Here is a 17,873-nt window from a genome sequence, read left to right on the forward strand (position 1 = left end):
AAAAGGACATTACAGGCGTGTATGCAGGGCACCAAAAACAGTGCATGAGGTTGAAGAGGATGAACATGGTTTGTTCCTGGGCAGTGTTAAGTGTGAGGGTGAGCCGTGGACTGTCGACTTAAGCATAAACAATAAAAACGTGTCATTTAAAATTGATACAGGGGCCGATGTGACAGTCCTACCCCTTAAGGTGTTTAAGGAGCTCTACAGACACAACCACCCCCCCAGTCTCCACAAATCAACCAAGGCTCTGCTGGGTCCCGGGAGGAGTCGTTTGGATGTCGTTGGTGTCAGTGAGCTTGCACTGAGGAAGGGAGACAAAGAAATACTTGAGGATGTCTTTGTCATCAGACACCTGCACACTGCTTTGCTGGGGAGACCTGCTATTAGCAAGCTGGAGCTTGTGGCTCGTCTGGAGAGCGTAACTATAGAGACGCTTAAAAAGTGCTACCCAAAGCTGTGCAGTGGTCTCGGTGAAGTACGTCAGCCGTACGACATCAAACTGAAACCTGGAGTTCAACCTTTTTCCTTGAAGACGCCACGGAGAATCCCGTTGCCTCTGATGGACAAAGTTAAGCAGGAGCTGGCCCGTATGGAAGAACTAGGGGTGATCAGCAGGATTGAGGAGTCAACTGATTGGTGCTCAGGCATGGTGGTGGTACCGAAGAAGACAGAAGATGTACGCATATGTGTCGACCTTACACACCTCAATGAGTCTGTGTGTCGAGAGAAGTACATACTGCCATCGGTGGAGGAAACATTGGGCAGATTGGCTGGTGCCAGCATATTCAGCAAGCTGGACGCTAACATGGGGTTTTAGCAGATACCTCTGACGGAAAACTCAGCCAAATACACCACTTTCATCACACCGTTTGGGCGTTATCACTTCAAGAGACTGCCCTTCGGGATTGCTTCAGCACCGGAGCATTTCCAGAACAGGATGGTCACAGAGGTCACAGATGGTATGGAAGGGGTGGTTTGCCACATGGACGACGTGCTGGTCTGGGGCAGAACGCAGGAAGAGCATGACTCTCGCCTACACGCTGTGCTGGGCAGGATCCAAAAAGCTGGCATCACCCTAAACATTAACAAGTGCGACATCGCGAAACAGCAGGTGACGTTTTTAGGGCATGTTCTCTCAGCCAGCGGTATCAGCCCTGACCCAAGCAAGACCCAGGCTGTGAGGGAGATGAAGGAGCCACAAAGTGTGAGTGAGTTAAGGAGCTTTCTGGGAATGGTTAACCAGCTTGGAAAGTTTATCCCACAGCTCGCAGAGAAGGACAAACCTCTAAGAGACTTACTGTCTAAGAAAAACTGCTGGAGATGGGACATTGACCAGGCTAGAGCATTTCAGAACCTGAAAGATGCGCTCACATCACCGCCAGTGTTGGCCATGTATGACCCAAGCCGTGACTGCAAGGTGTCAGCGGACGCATCATCGTATGGCTTAGGGGGTGTGCTGCTTCAAAGATGGGACGAGGAGTGGAGACCCGTTGCCTACGCGTCACGCTCCCTCACTGCAACAGAACAGAGATACGCTCAGGTTGAAAAGGAGGCTTTAGGTCTGACCTGGGCTTGTGAGCGGTTCCGCAACTTTCTTATTGGCAAACACTTTCAAATGGAGACAGACCATAAGCCGCTGCTAAGTCTGCTGGGGGCACAAACTCTGGATGCGCTCCCTCCCAGAATTCAACGCTTTAGGATGCGCCTCATGCGATATTCCTACTCGATTTCGCATGTACCAGGCAAACACCTGTGGACAGCTGACACGCTCTCACGATCTCCAGTGAAAGCAAAAGAAACACTTCAAGACAAGGAGTTGTTGGAGAGCACAAATATTTACGTGGACATGTTGATGGACAATCTGCCAGCTAGCAACAATTTCTTGGAGCAGCTGAGAGAAGAGCTGAAGAGGGACAGCGTATGTGCTCGCGTGATGCAGCTGTGTGAGGAAGGATGGCCCACACATTTCAACAGCGAACCAGCGCTAAGACTGTACTGGGCAGAAAGGGCGTTCCTCACCGTACATGATGGTCTGCTAATCAAAGGGGACAGGTTGGTTATACCTGCAACTATGAGAAATGATGTGCTCACCAGACTACACGAAGGTCACCAGGGAGTGGTTAAGTGCAGACAGCGAGCACGACAGTCGGTTTGGTGGCCAGGGCTAAGCCAGCAGATAAATGAGCTTGTCCTTAACTGTCGGACATGTTGCCAAGTGAGAGAAAACCACACAGAACCGCTGATGCCATCACAGTATCCGGGGCGGCCGTGGCAAAAGCTAGGAGCTGATCTGTTTATGCTGAGAGGGAAAACCTACCTTCTTGTCGTGGATTATGCCTCAAGATTTGTTGAGATTGCCCCTCTCACACCTTCAAGATCAGAGGACGCGATCCATCATCTCAAAGGGATTTTTGCACGACATGGGATCCCCGAGCAGCTGGTAACAGATAATGGGCCACAGTTTTCAGGGGCAGCTTTTGAGACATTTGCAAAAGTGTATGGCTTCTGTCACATTACAAGCAGCCCGAAATATCCCCAAAGCAATGGCGAAGCCGAACGAGCAGTTAAGACTGTCAAGAATCTATTGCGGAAAGCTGTTGATCCACACTTGGCTCTGCTCGCTTACAGAGCCACCCCACTGCAGAATGGCTATAGTCCAGCCCAACTCTTGATGGGGAGACGGCTTCGCACCACAGTGCCAATACTGCCATCTCTGCTTGACCCCGCACTTCCTGATAGTGTGGCTGTCACCCGGAGGGAAAAGGAGAGGAGGACTAAAGAGGCACAGTCATATAACCTTCGTCATCGCGCACGCAGCCTCGACAGGCTCACTCCAGGCCAAGAAGTGTGGATAACAGACCAGAGAGCCAGCGGCACCGTTATTGGCAGCCACTCCACACCACGATCATATCTCGTGGAGGGACCTCGTGGGACAATTAGGCGGAATCGTCGGCATCTTGTTCCCATGAAACACTCTCCAGACCAAACTGAGAGCAATAATGGGGAGCCAGAATCTGCAGAAGCCGGGGAGCAGTGCTCCACGGACATGCCAGAGACAGTTTCTCCAGAGCTTCCATCTACACCCGGAACCAGATCCGGAAGAGTGGTTGTGAGACCAACCAGATTGGACTTATAACGGATAAGATGGAAAGGACTGTTTTATACTAGAATACCCCTCTTTCGTAGTATTGTTTGCACAATATGGGTAAAAGTGTAAAAGCTAAAAGGTTGTCATTTTCAAATATGCATGTTCAGAAGTTGGGAAATGCAGGGGGTGTGACAAGTTAGCATGTAAGAATGTGTGTTACTTAACGGGTTAATTAGAGTTAAGATTTTCATTATATAGTATTCCTTACAGGTAAGCGCAGGACCAGACCTTCCAGCCACAGAGGCAGAATAACCCTCTAAGGTCTGGTGAGTCAATGGTAGTCTACCCATTGATTCTAGAAAGGGGAGATGTGGTGTAATTGCATTGTACAGTAGATGTTAATGCAGCCGGTCAGTGTAGTCAGGCTGATGGCAGCTAGAGGGCGAGACCGGTGTGTTTCTGTATAGAATGTTATGTTATGTGGGGGAGAGCAAGAACAAAAAAAATAAAGTGTGGTTATGAATCGTACAGTGGACCCGCGTATAATTGAATAACACGACAATACTAACAGCTGGAAACGTTTCATACAGCTTTGTTTGACAGAAATGAAGGAGAAAATCTTTTGTTCATTTGTTTGTTTCTTTCTACATGAGCTTTGATCATTCTCTGTAGGATTAAGCTCAGCTATTGAACGGTGTATATTTTAAAGTAAAGGCTTTAAAACCAAGTTAGTACAAACGTCACTAATGTCACATAACTTTGCCGACATGTGGCAAACAGTAATGTTTAATGTTCTTCGTTATTAAACATTTGCACATAAATAAGTGACATAATATTCAGTACTTACTTAAAGTTTACTCTTCGGGCGCCCCTCATCCGCCGTTTTTTTTCGGCAAAATTATCCACACCCACCGCCGCGCTATGCATTCTGGGATATGTTGGGCCACGAAGTCTACACCGCCACGTCCTTAAAATTCAGGGAAATGAAAGACGCATTTCGAGCAGCCTTTGAATTGGGACAGCCTTCGGCGCGCCGCTGTGACGTAATCGGCCTTGAAATGCGTATTTTAAGGCTGCAGACCCTGAATTGGGAGACAGCCTGTGTTAAGCTTTCATGTCTTGAGTTCAGTTGCTGTGTTTCCGGTTTTACTTTGAAGGTCTGTGTCTCTTGTCAGTGTGTCCGTTTTTACTTCCCGTAAGTCTAATTTCTAATTTCTCTCAGCTGTGTCTCCCTCGTGTCTCTCATTTCCCTCGTTATCCCTCAGTGTATTTAAGACTTTTGTTGCGCTCTGTTAGTGTTAGTGTTCTGATTGTATACTTAATTTAAAAATAAATAAATAAACCAAAAAAAAAAAAAAAAAAAAAACACACCACAAACAAAAACCCCACCACAAATCTAAATGTCTGCAACAGAAGAGCAGTTGGGAGCCCGTCCCCAGGCCGGAGCGGAGCAGGTGGGGGCCACACCCGAGGCGTCCCCGTCCGAGGCATCCCGGCAGGAGCTTCCCCATGAGAGCCCGTCTGTGGAGGAGCGGCAGCAGGGGTAAATCCATTTATTAAGCTTCTGTGATGAACGGACGGTGTGCATTTGGGGCCTGTCTATTTACTAAATGCGACCCTGTGTTATACATTACTGTATGTCTGTTAGGATAAGAAATACTTGTAGATGAAAGAATAAAGTTGCGTTGAAACCAAGCACACCATTGTTTTTCTTGTGACATTACCAATAAGTTTGATGTGTCACATGGCCCTCTTCCTATTGAAAAAACAAAAGTTGTATTCAGGATGGCCGACTTCTAAATGGCCACCATGGTCACCACCCATCTTGAGGAGTTTGCCCCCTCACATATACTAATGTGCCACAAACAGGACTTTAATATCACCAACCATTCCCATGTTATTACGGTGTATCCATATAAATGGCCCACCCTGTATATTGAATTTTCTATTTGAATCAAGTGTTTTAGGTTGCATCTTAATTTGAAGAACTGTCTCACTGCAGTAATTTTGGGGACTCCTTTAAATCACAAAACTTCTTTCTGGAATAACAAATGCAAGACACTTAATACTTTCCCTTATATGATTATATACCAGGCTTTTATTCAGGGAAGAGTCCCTTGTGTAGTAAATGAAAATGGGGAGTTTGGTCATATAGCCCTGGGGGTAAAACAGAATATCAACCAACATCACTTGTGACTCCAAGCAAAGAGTGACCACACCGGGGCACATGTTTAAATAAGGAAAGTGTATTGTAGTGGCAATTCCTTTTGTTTGACAAACAAAACATCCCACAATTCAAAGTCCACAAGCCACTGCTGCACTGAGATAATATTTCGTACGCAGGCAAAAGAAGTCAACTGTGCAAACTTGAAAGTTGCATTTTATGGTTTATTTAATTTATCCAGTGTGGCAAGCAATAACAAGGTCCTTTTTTTCTTTTTCTTTTTTTGTTTTGTTTTGTTACTTCCTGCTGCTTCTCCTGCTCTGGTTAAAAATAAAAAAAAATAAAAAAATAAAAAAAATAGGTCTACCCCAGTGCATGCTGGTCCTATACCAGTCTCTTTATTTATAGAAACAAAATGGCCCTACAGCTCTTACTAATTTAGCATGGCAAACACAAAACAAAATACTGAAACAAATATTAACCTACAAATAAACTTGCAAACTAACAACAAACTTTAACAAATTTCAAAATAATGAAAATAAAGAACAAATAGCTCCAACATGTATTGATTAAAATTATTTACTCAACAAATATGACAACATTACAATTTTTTTTTTTTCAGCCCCACAAAAAACACGTTCAACGCAACACAAGACAATATCAAACAGCGCTCCACTCTGTAGAGTAGGCAGTCCTGATGAAGCACTTTTATCTTGCACAATCAAGCTGCGCTTCATATTTTTGGCCACAAGATGTCACCAGACAGGACTCTGTAAAGCTTTGAGTACAGGTGTTGTGCCAAAAAGTGATTGTCGTCCAAAAACTGATTTCCAATGTTTCTGTGTATTTTTTATGTGTAATATCTTTACGTATGTTCGTAAATAGACCTCGGTGAACAGGGTTTACAAAGGGGTTATATAGAGAATTAAAAAATTATCCGTTTTTCAAGTATATTTACAACTCTGTGTTATTGTACTTACATTATAACCAATCCGGTCCTTTATCCCCACTTAAAATATTTTTATAGAACTATTGTAATATTTGCTGCCATTTCTGCTGTGCTCTTGGCCAACCTACTCTTACAAAAGACATTTTAATGTTAATGAGATTTTTTTTTAACTGCATAAATAAAGGTTATATAAAAGTCACTGCCAAAAACTGATTGCGGCTTCTACCTTATTACACGAATGTTGTTTGTGGCTCAAGATGACTTTATGTCATCCATAAGGGATGCATTTGACATATGTTTCACATAGTATAGCCCAACAAGTTACTTATAGCAGTTTAAATACGAGCAATCAGTTTTTGGCAAATACCGGAAATCAGTTTTTGGCAGACAATCACTTTTTGGCACAACACCAGCGCACTTTTTCCATAGGCATGCTTCTAATGGTGGGCACATGAAGAACGTGAGGGGCGTGAAAGCTCGGGGAACCCTTAACCAATTTTTTGTCCACCAGGCCACGGCAGAAGCAGATATGGTATGTAAACATTGGTATGTTTTTTTTTAAACCCTCTCGTTAAGGTTAATATGGGCATGTGCAGTGAATATCAGCGCTATGTGGCCAGAAGTGTGATAATATAATTTATTTTGTGTAATAAACAACTGCAAGGATAGATGATTACAACAAATAGATGACTAATACATAAAAGTAATACATAGATGAATAATGATGAGTTATGATGTGTAATCATGGGAACAAGCGGGTTTACAAACAGGAGCAGCTGATTAGCATTAGAAAAGCTGAAATAATACCTCAACTGAAGCCAATTGTACTAAATGCACTATATGTGCACTGTTACAAGAATATTTTTCATTCTATTGCTTTCTATTAATTTATATAATTTTAAGTTAAGCAGGACAGTTCTTTTAAAGAAAGATTTACTTATATTCTCAAAAGTTAAGCATGACAGGCTTCTGTTTAAGAAAGAGACCTGTTTTACTGTGTTAATGTTGTCATTTTGAGCTAAAAATAAATGGCTAAATGATCATTTGTTTCCCATATGGTCATATCACAAAGAATATGCATCTGCTTAAATCAAATTCAAGTCAAATGGTTAAAAAATAATTTCACACACAAAAAAAAAGAGCTACCACACTGGGAAGGGTGAAGACAACTGGGTTGCCCGGCCCTGGCCACGAGGTGTCCCTTATTTATTTTTCAGGGAGTTGGCAACCCTAGCTGGACTGGCTATCGGAGTTCCATACTGAGGTGAAAAGGAAGCGATTTGTCCCGGACTTCAGCTAGAATGAAAAAAATACACAAAGCTGGATTTATTCTGTCTTTGCTGCAAAGCTGACTCTTCTCTCATTCTCTCCCCCTCCCTCCCCTGTTGCTTCTTCAAGTTGGTGCTTCAGTTTCAATCATGAAACTGATCAATGATCCGCTTTTCAGGCTTTTCTGTCGCTAGTCCCGTCTTTCTTGTTTCTTGGAGACAGCGGATAAACAACAGCAGCACGTTTAAGCTTGATCAGCTGTTGTTAGAATTTATTTAATATTACTTTCTAGTATCAGCTGATGTTTGCTGGAGCCACAGCTGTAACAGCTGCTGGTCATGATGTCGGTTTGGATATGTGGTGAGGGAAACATGAAGATGAAACCAGGAGATGTCCTTACTGAATCATCAGAGCTGAACAGGTGATGGAGAAACGGGTTTACCTTTTAGGTGACATGAATGAGTTGAAGGGAAGTTATGAACTGTCTCTAAGAGACAAATAACACCAGGATCCTTTTCGAAGTAGCTGACAGCTGGTAACTGTGCAGGGGCAGGTCTAGCAAAGTTATGCCCAGGGGCCAGGTAGGGCATTAACAGGGAAAGGGGGGCACAAAGAAATACTTTTCTTTCTTTCAAAATGTCTAGTTAACTAATTATCTGAATCTTACAACCAAAGTGGTCATATGATGTACACTGTATAGAAATCATACATACATGCATGCATGCATGCATGCATGCATACATACATACATAGTAACAGTGCTCGTGAGATGGGTAGGGATGGGTACCGATATCCGGTGCAAACGGTAGTAACCAGACCGAAAAGCAGCGCACATTTCGGTGCTTTATTTCTGTGCTTTTTTTTTTACTGAGCTGTCATACACTTTGGATTCTAGCCAATCATTTTACATTTCCAAGGATAGTAGGCGGGCCCAGGTACGTACGTTCTTTTAGAGCAGAGCTACAGATTAAAACTGCCCAAGGTGAAGCGGTCAAAAGTCTGGCTGTACTTCACAGCAAAAGATGCAAACTCAGCAGCCTGCAACAAGTGCTTTAAGGTGATACTGTCCTCCTCTCCCTAAGCTTCCCTGCTTAGCCTCTTGTGTCCTTGTCTAGTCTCGTGTTTTTTGCATTTTCCCTGGAACACTCTCTCACAGTCTGTTCTCTAAAACCTAAAAGAGGAATTATAGATTTGATCAACTGGTCCCTTAATGCAATTGACACCCATTTCTCAACGAGAAGTCTGGGCTTGGGTGAGCCTGAGTGCTAAAGATATCTACCTATTCGGAACCATGGTAACAGGGTTCTGGCTGATCAGAGCTCGCTTGGCCCTGACTTATCGAAGAATCAAGAAAGCGGAACCGGCTGTTCAAACCCCCACAAGGCTGCCCGCTGGGATTGGAACGATGGAATGAGGCGTGAGTTTCTCTAAATGGGCTAATTGAGTGCAGCATGGATAAGATCTTGGAGAAGCTTACGGCTGCCGTGAATACTCAGAATAAGATCTCTGAGTGCAAACTGGATCACATCTTGGAGAAGCTCACTGCAGTCGTGAGTTCTCAGAATCGGCTCTTTGAGCACAAGAATGACAACATCACACAGCGTAAGTTTGATAACATCATCACAGCTCTCCAACGGGAGATTGAGAGACCGGTGTCGGACTGTTAGAACAGCTTTGAAATTCTCATGAGTTGTTCGCACTAACGTAAAAACCACCATCACGTCATGCAGATACCCTCTCGGCGCCAGCTGCGGTCTCAAGGCTGAAGCTGAACAACAACACCCTGATACAGACTGTGTTTAGACCAGGGGTCGGCAACCTTTAACACACAAAGAGCCACTTGGACCCGGTTTCCATGCAAAAGAAAAAACAGGGAGCCGCAAATACTTTTTGAAATCTAAAATGAAGATAACACTGTATATATTGTTTTTTTTACCTTTATGCTTTGTGTGAACAACTTAAGTAAGTAAAGTTTATTTATTAAGCGCTTTTCACAGACAGGCAGTCACAAAGCGCTGTACACAAATATTAAAATAAACGATACAATCAATAGACATTATACACAATGTAAAAGATCAAATGTAAATAATGTAAAGAATATAAAATACGTAGATCAACAAAAGGCTTGTTTGAACAGAAAAGTTTTTAACTGCTTTTTAAGAATCCACAGAGCAACTAAGGTGTGTTGCTTATGAAATCCATGAAGTGCTACAGAGAAAATTACATTTTATTTATGTAATTAACAAATTTTGAACTCTTAAAGAAATATAACAAAAGGAAAGACACCCAGCTGAACTAAAATGATCCATGTAGCATAAAAAAACTATTGTGAGCCACCACCCTTATATCGCCTTTGGGCTTTTGGAGCCTTGACCTGACTTTTAAAAAATAATTGGAAAAAAAGCACTATGCTGCTAAAAAAAAAATAGATATTTGCAAAAATTCTGAATTCTAAATTCTAAATATGTATTTTACTTGGTTAATGTGTGTGGCGGGGCGTAGTCTGCAGTGCCGCTGTATGGAGTCGGACGCACCTGAGCGGCACCCGCAATCACGCCTCGCCGCCTTAAAGTCTGTGCTCTCTCTGCTGTTGTGTTGGTCTGTGTCGGGCTGTGAGCTGAAAAGCTACAGCCGGCTGTATGCGTACAACAACCGTGTGTGAAAAGCGATCGATAAAGACATGCTGAAAAGCGTGTTCATGCAAACATCGTCGGGTCTGCCATGATATGTTTACAATGGGACTTCTGGTCCTGAACCTCTGCGCACAGCACCTGCAAATCGGGGCAGGACTGTAAGCTGTCATCTGTGAGGCGTGAGCTGTGTTTGTTTTTAACATAGTTCACGGTGGAGAACAGCTGCCAACATAATATGGATCCGAAGATCCATAATTGGCCTACCTGGGGTTGAAAGTCTCGATAAATGCAGGCGTTTCGGCGGGTATACCAGCTTCCGCGAGTGTGACGCTTATTTTGAGAAAAAAATAATAAGATGTAATTTTATTTTTATATTTCAATATCACAATAATCTTCCAATTTAGAACTACAAGTTAAAAGAAGAACTAAACACAAATAAAATATACTTCAGCTAAATACTTCTAATTTAATTTCCCAAACCACCCGGAGCCGCAAAATAAAGACTAAAGAGCCGCATGCGGCTCCGGAGCCGCAGGTTGCCGACCCCTGGAATAGGTAGATATCTTCAGCACTCGTTGAGAAAGGGGTGTCAATTGCATTTAGGGACCAGTTGATCCAATCCATAATTCCTCTTTTTCTTCAGACTGTGAGAGAGACTAGACAAGGACATAAGAGGCTAAGCAGGGAAGCTAAGAGAGAGGAGGAGGAGAGGAGAAAAGTGCGACCGCCTTCGTCAAGAGCAAGAGCAGAAGGATAGTCTCCGTCTGTGTCCCTCATGTTGTGTTGCTCTTGCCCTGTCTCACTACTATCATTATTCGTGTCAGCTGTGTTCCCTGTGTGCTCCTACGTTCCTCGTTAGTTCGGTGTCGCATCGTCCATCATGGCTGTGTCTCCCTGTGGGTCTCCCCATGTCTTAGTTTAGCATTTCCCAGTGTAGTTTATTCTTTACATATCTTGCACGCCTGCAATAAAGCAGTGTTTTGAGTTCCCTCTTTTTTTCTCCGCGTATGAGTCTGCATCTGGGTCCTCTCCTGCCTGGACCCAAAAACTAAGTGAACTAGTGATGTTCGATTCGTGAACGAATCGTTCAATACTCGAGAATCACTTTACTGACTCGTGAATCATGATTCACAAGCCCAACTGACTCACTGACTCATCCCTGTTGCTGTTAGCAAACTAATTCCATTAGTACTCGCTCACCCCCTCCCTCCTGTGCTGAATCATAGAGCGAACGAATCACTCAGGACTCACTAACCCCCTCCCTCCTGTGCTGAATCGTAAGCGAATAACTCAGGACTCGCTTACCCCCTCCCTCCTGTGCTGAATCATAGAGCGAACGAATCATTGGCTGTATCCCAATTCAGGGTCTGCAGCCTTAAAGGCCGCATTTTAAGGCCGATTACGTCACAGCAACGCGACGAAGGCTGTCCCAATTCAAAGGCTGCTTGAAATGCGGCCCTCAAATGCGTCTTTCATTTCCCTGAATTTTAAGGATGTGGCGGTGTAGACTTCGTGGCCCAACATATCCCAGAATGCATAGCGCAGCGATGGGTGTGGATAATTTTGCCGAAAAAAAACGGCGGATGAGGGGCGCCCGAAGAGTAAACTTTAAGTATGTACTGAATATTATGTCACTTATTTATGTGCAAATGTTTAATAACGAAGAACATTAAAACATTACTGTTGGCCACATGTCGGCAAAGTTATGTGACATTAGTGACGTTTGTACTAACTTAAAGCCTTTACTTTAAAATATACGCCGTTCAATAGCTGACCTTAATCTTACAGAAAATGATCAAAGCTCATGTAGAAACAAACAAACAAATGAACAAAATATTTTCTCCTTCCTTTCTGTCAAACAAAGCTGTATGAAACGTTTCCAGCTGTTAGTATCATGGTTGCTAGGCAACCTGGGCAGCGCAACGGAGGCTAGACCGTCCCATTTCACAAGCCTCGCACTTCCGGCCTTAGTGGTCTTTGAGTACTCAGCCCTTGTGGACCGTTGAGGCTGCGTACTTTAAGGCTGCAGACCCTGAATTGGGATACAACCACTCACTCACTCACCCCCTCCCTCCTGGCTCACAGCTTCTTCTTCTTCTTGGTTGGCAACCAATGTTAAGGCGCATTACCGCCCCCTGGCTCACAGCTCAGTGGACATTTAGATGAGAAAATATATATTTGACACATTTAAGAAAAATACTAATAAAATACAAATAAACAAAATAAATGTTTATTAAGCAATTTTGATAGGAAATTGCTTAATTTTAGAAATGTTTTTGCTCTTTTTTGCTCTATAAAATAGTTGGGGTTTTTTTAGAATCATTCATCTTAGCAGTGGGATTTACATGAAAAGAGAAACGAATTAAGTTTGAGTGAAAATGTAAATTTTTTGCACTCTCTGGTCAACTGACTCAGTGAATCAAATGACTCAAAAAACTCGATTCACTTTGGTGAGTGACTCATTAAAACTCGATTCAGTAAAAAGAATCAAATTTACCATCACTAAAGTGAACACAACATGCAGAGGAGCTCTAATCCTCCTGCCTCCTCCAATAGCCAAACCCATCTGTTCATCTGATTGGATAGTTAAATTTGTGATTGACATGACATTGACCAATCAGATGAAAGGAAGAAAAATAGGGTCAAAATTTCTACTTGTAACTTGAGTGCAGAGTTTCACACGTATTTTTTGGCTAAGTCCACACACAAATCTTTTTTACGCACACACAAATTCTTTTTACAAATCCTGATTTGCAAGTACAAAATATTTATGACCACAATTTGAGCCCATACTATTTTTAACATGGGTTAAGAGAGTGATGAAAGGGTGTTTATGAAAATAGCAAAGTTTATGTTTGGGTATGTCTGTATTGAAAAAAAAATATTATGCAGCTACGAGTGAGAGAGTGTACCGCCCTAATTGTATAGATTACAATTAGGGCGGTACTACAGGGAGTGCAGAATTATTAGGCAAGTTGTATTTTTGAGGAATAATTTTATTATTGAACAACAACCATGTTCTCAATGAACCCAAAAAACTCATTAATATCAAAGCTGAATGTTTTTGGAAGTAGTTTTTAGTTTGTTTTTAGTTTTAGCTATTTTAGGGGGATATCTGTGTGTGCAGGTGACTATTACTGTGCATAATTATTAGGCAACTTAACAAAAAACAAATATATACCCATTTCAATTATTTATTTTTACCAGTGAAACCAATATAACATCTCCACATTCACAAATATACATTTCTGACATTCAAAAACAAATCAGCGACCAATATAGCCACCTTTCTTTGCAAGGACACTCAAAAGCCTGCCATCCATGGATTCTGTCAGTGTTTTGATCTGTTCACCATCAACATTGCGTGCAGCAGCAACCACAGCCTCCCAGACACTGTTCAGAGAGGTGTACTGTTTTCCCTCCTTGTAAATCTCACATTTGATGATGGACCACAGGTTCTCAATGGGGTCCAGATCAGGTGAACAAGGTGGCCATGTCATTAGTTTTTCTTCTTTTATACCCTTTCTTGCCAGCCACGCTGTGGAGTACTTGGACGCGTGTGATGGAGCATTGTCCTGCATGAAAATCATGTTTTTCTTGAAGGATGCAGACTTCTTCCTGTACCACTGCTTGTAGAAGGTGTCTTCCAGAAACTGGCAGTAGGACTGGGAGTTGAGCTTGACTCCATCCTCAACCCGAAAAGGCCCCACAAACTCATCTTTGATGATACCAGCCCAAACCAGTACTCCACCTCCACCTTGCTGGCGTCTGAGTCGGACTGGAGCTCTCTGCCCTTTACCAATCCAGCCACGGGCCCATCCATCTGGCCCATCAAGACTCACTCTCATTTCATCAGTCCATAAAACCTTAGAAAAATCAGTCTTGAGATATTTCTTGGCCCAGTCTTGACGTTTCAGCTTGTGTGTCTTGTTCAGTGGTGGTTGTCTTTCAGCCTTTCTTACCTTGGCCATGTCTCTGAGTATTGCACACCTTGTGCTTTTGGGCACTCCAGTGATGTTGCAGCTCTGAAATATGGCCAAAATGGTGGCAAGTGGCATCTTGGCAGCTGCACGCTTGACTTTTCTCAGTTCATGGGCAGTTATTTTGCGCCTTGGTTTTTCCACACGCTTCTTGCGACCCTGTTGACTATTTTGAATGAAACGCTTGATTGTTCGATGATCACGCTTCAGAAGCTTTGCAATTTTGAGACTGCTGCATCCCTCTGCAAGATATCTCACTATTTTTGACTTTTCTGAGCCTGTCAAGTCCTTCTTTTGACCCATTTTGCCAAAGGAAAGGACGTTGCCTAATAATTATGCACACCTGATATAGGGTGTTGATGTCATTAGACCACACCCCTTCTCATTACAGAGATGCACATCACCTAATATGCTTAATTGGTAGTAGGCTTTCGAGCCTATACAGCTTGGAGTAAGACAACATGCATGAAGAGGATGATGTGGACAAAATACTCATTTGCCTAATAATTCTGCACTCCCTGTATATAGATTGTATATGCATGCGCCACTTACCCACAAAATGGGAAATGGTTTGGCATGGAAACAGCCTCGAAGATGGTTATTAAAAATATACTGCTCCATGTTATTGCTTGAGCAGGAGTCTTCATTCAAGAACCCAACACAACACTCTGCTGTTTTTATTCAGTTCATTTGAACTCTTTGGTGTGCTCCCTATCAGCTCACACTCTGCGTCAGGGCAGGAAGTTTGTAATTTGCCTCTGTAACAATGTAAAAGAATGAACATGGTTTTGTTGTGGTTAAATTCCTGTTAAACTTGGGATCGCAACCATGGGTTTATTTTGAAAGATTTGATTTTGAAACTTTTATTTTGAAAATCTGCAATGGAAGTCTGCTACTGGTAAGCTGGTTTTCCCTAAGCTTATCCCGTTAGAAACCCATGGTTATTCATGTCCCATGTTATTGCAGAGACCCACAAAAGGGGAATAAACCACGCCTGAGCTCTACCCATCTTGAGTCCAGAGAGTTTTACTCATACAGCACCGGACATAGAGACTGAGTGGGGTTACACCTCCACCATAAACAGAAATCAGCTGTTACAACATGGTGTAAGAAGGTGGAGGAGCTCTCCGTGGCTGTAGCAGCACATTGTGAGGCTGTGATCAGCTGACCTGTTCAACAACACAGAGTTACAGAACAGTCCTTTTGTTTAAATCCAACGGTCTTCTTCCTCCCTGTGCTCTTTCTTCCCCCTCTCTCCATCTCACGCTGTGATCCAGCAGCTGGACCTTCAGATCACACACATACTGAGACAAACACACACACCAACAGTTTGTGTGTTTGCTGATGTTTGCTGAGCTCCTCCCTTTATGCCCGCTCCTCTTCTGTAGCGCTGAAGTACTGCAACTTTATTAACATCTGCACCGTGAACACCATTAACCTCTGAGAAATGCGCTTTAAAGATACATAAATTAAAGGTTTCACCTCTGTGGGACATCCCTCAGTGATCAATAAACCAACAGGGTTTAGGATCAAGACGTTTAGACATTAAACCTAAAGCAACAAGCCTGTTTTGACAATGTAAGGAGGAGCAAGAACAGATGTTTGTGTACAAATGTTTGGGGTAAAACGTTTCAGGGAAAAATAAATAGTAAAGTACAGATACCTGAAAGTTCTACACAGGTACAGTAATGAAGTACCTGGGTGTTCACTGATGCTCTTTACAGGAAGACTGAGAGCAGACTCCACCTGCTGAGGAGACGGAGGACGCGCTTCTGAGGATGGCGTCAGCCATGCTGTGTGTTAGTGTTATCAGAATCAGAATCAGAATACTTTATTCATCCCGAGGGAAATTAGGGTTACAGCAGGCAGCACGCTAATGGCACATGCGCACTTACAAAGGAACCTTCTGACCAACTTTACACAAACATCACATTGGGCAGACATGTCAGAAAGGTAGGCTGATAGGAAAAAACAACGAAAATACACTACATGAGGTAAGAGGAGGAGAAAAAAAAACTCCACTCAGACTGAGCTCCTAGTGGGAGAACAGTTTGATAACAGAAAAAAACACCTCAGCACAAAAGCACATGACTATCAATACACCATAGAAACACAAGACAAGCAACAGGGGCGGGTAAAGGGTAAGAGAGAGCTGGTGTAGACAGCGCATCCGGTCCTGCAGCATCTGTGCTGGTCCAGTTGACTGCTATCTTCCCCGGTAGGGCACAAGCATCGAAGGCGTTGGAAAGGGAGGGGGGATGAGTGAGTGCTTATCAGTGTAAGTGTGTGTGTGTGCGTGTCCATAGTTTAGCTGAGACAGTGTCCTTCGGCCTATCAGGCTAAGTAAACAGTCCTCCAGCCAATCCAGGTGTCCTTGCATGGGATGGGAAGAATAGCCGTAACACAGTCATTATCAGGGAGTGATTGTTCGGCTCCAGCCTTGGGCCTGCAGCTGGCGCCGTGATGGGGATCCGCAATGTTTATGTTGGTTTTGTTAATTTCCATGCGAGCAGCCCAGGAGAATTTTTCAGGCTGCTCTTTAACACTCCGATACTGGCCTCTCGATCTCCCGTTGGAGAGTCGCGAGCCTCCCCATGATGGTATCAAACTTCTGTTCCATGGTGTTATCGTTCTTTTGATTCTGAGACCTCACAACTGCAGTGATCCGTTCCGCGATGTTTTCCAACTGTCGCTCAAGGGTCTCATTTTGAGCACGCCTCTCTCTGATGTTTCCCCTCATACGCTCAATGGTGTTGTTTTGAGCCTTCACAGCAGCTGCAAGCGTCTCCAAGGTGTTGACCATATTACGTTCGTTGTGAGAGACGCAACCTCTCACAACGTTATCGACTATCAGTTGGATAAGCTCATCAGGAAGCCCCCCCCCCCCCCCCCCACCACACACACACACACACACACACACACACGAAGCTGGAGAGGTCCAGTTCTGTCACAGGTCCTTCCTCCCCATTACCATCACTGGTTATGAAGTCAATAAATACCAACATCCTGCTGGTATTTGCACAGCTTCTCCATTTCCTGTAGTCTCTTATTCCTTACTTCTGTGTGACTCCATATGACTGTCATCGTGCATGCAGAAGGATGGACAATAAAGGATACTCCTCTCTCTCTGCACCACTGTGTTGACAAAGATTTAAAAAAAGATGGAGGTAAAGGCACCGGCTAGTTTTGAACTCAACATATCCAAGCTTCAGAGTCCAGTCGTGTTTTCTGGAGACTGAAGTGACCGTGAGGGTGTGCTAAGGTATCAGCTACACCACCTAATCAGTAACAGCCAATCAAAATCCTAGAAATTTCCCCTGCACTAAATCTGGAGCTCCGCCTTCCTGCACAATCTGTTAGTACAGTGACCTCACAGCAGCCATGTTATTGGTCACATGATGTCATTAAAATGCTTCAAAACTCTCAAGCAGCACAAACATGGTGCTGAGGTGCAGTTCGGGTGAAGCTAGCAGCTACACCCACCTGTGTCACCATCCACCTGTCAGTCGGAGAGACCACGCCCCTAGTAATGCAAACCTTAAGCCTTAATATAATTTAAACAGGTGAGGTACAGAAACATCCTCACCTGGACAGCTGTTATATTTGTCTCTGAATTCAAACAAAGTCCAGTAAAATAAAAATGTGTCATCTGCATATAATGACTTTTCTTTTTCCTCTTATCTTTATTCTGTACAACACAGGGTTAAGACAGCTGTTATGAAGGAGTAAATTATCTATGGAGACCAATGCTGTTCCTGTATCAGGCTGTTTATTTAACACTGGCGTG

The 17,873-nt window shown here is 43.3% G+C and overlaps 1 protein-coding gene across 1 annotated transcript; it reads left to right on the top strand.

Moving 5' to 3' along the window:
• Positions 1-826: 826 nt before the first annotated feature.
• Positions 827-3,139, top strand: LOC120715239 (uncharacterized protein K02A2.6-like). The gene has a single exon (XM_040002095.1). It carries the CDS (start codon positions 941-943, stop codon positions 3,137-3,139), a length of 2,199 nt encoding a protein of 732 aa, XP_039858029.1. The 5' UTR covers positions 827-940.
• Positions 3,140-17,873: the final 14,734 nt, after the last annotated feature.

Source organism: Simochromis diagramma, unplaced genomic scaffold (assembly GCF_900408965.1).
Source record: "Simochromis diagramma unplaced genomic scaffold, fSimDia1.1 OVJJ01000738.1, whole genome shotgun sequence".
NCBI classification, from domain to species: Eukaryota; Metazoa; Chordata; class Actinopteri; order Cichliformes; family Cichlidae; genus Simochromis; species Simochromis diagramma.

What these genes read in the sequence shown, in the direction of transcription:
- LOC120715239 (XM_040002095.1), top strand. Translation starts at nt 941, where the DNA reads ATGGTCACAGAGGTCACAGATGGTATGGAAGGGGTGGTTTGCCACATG.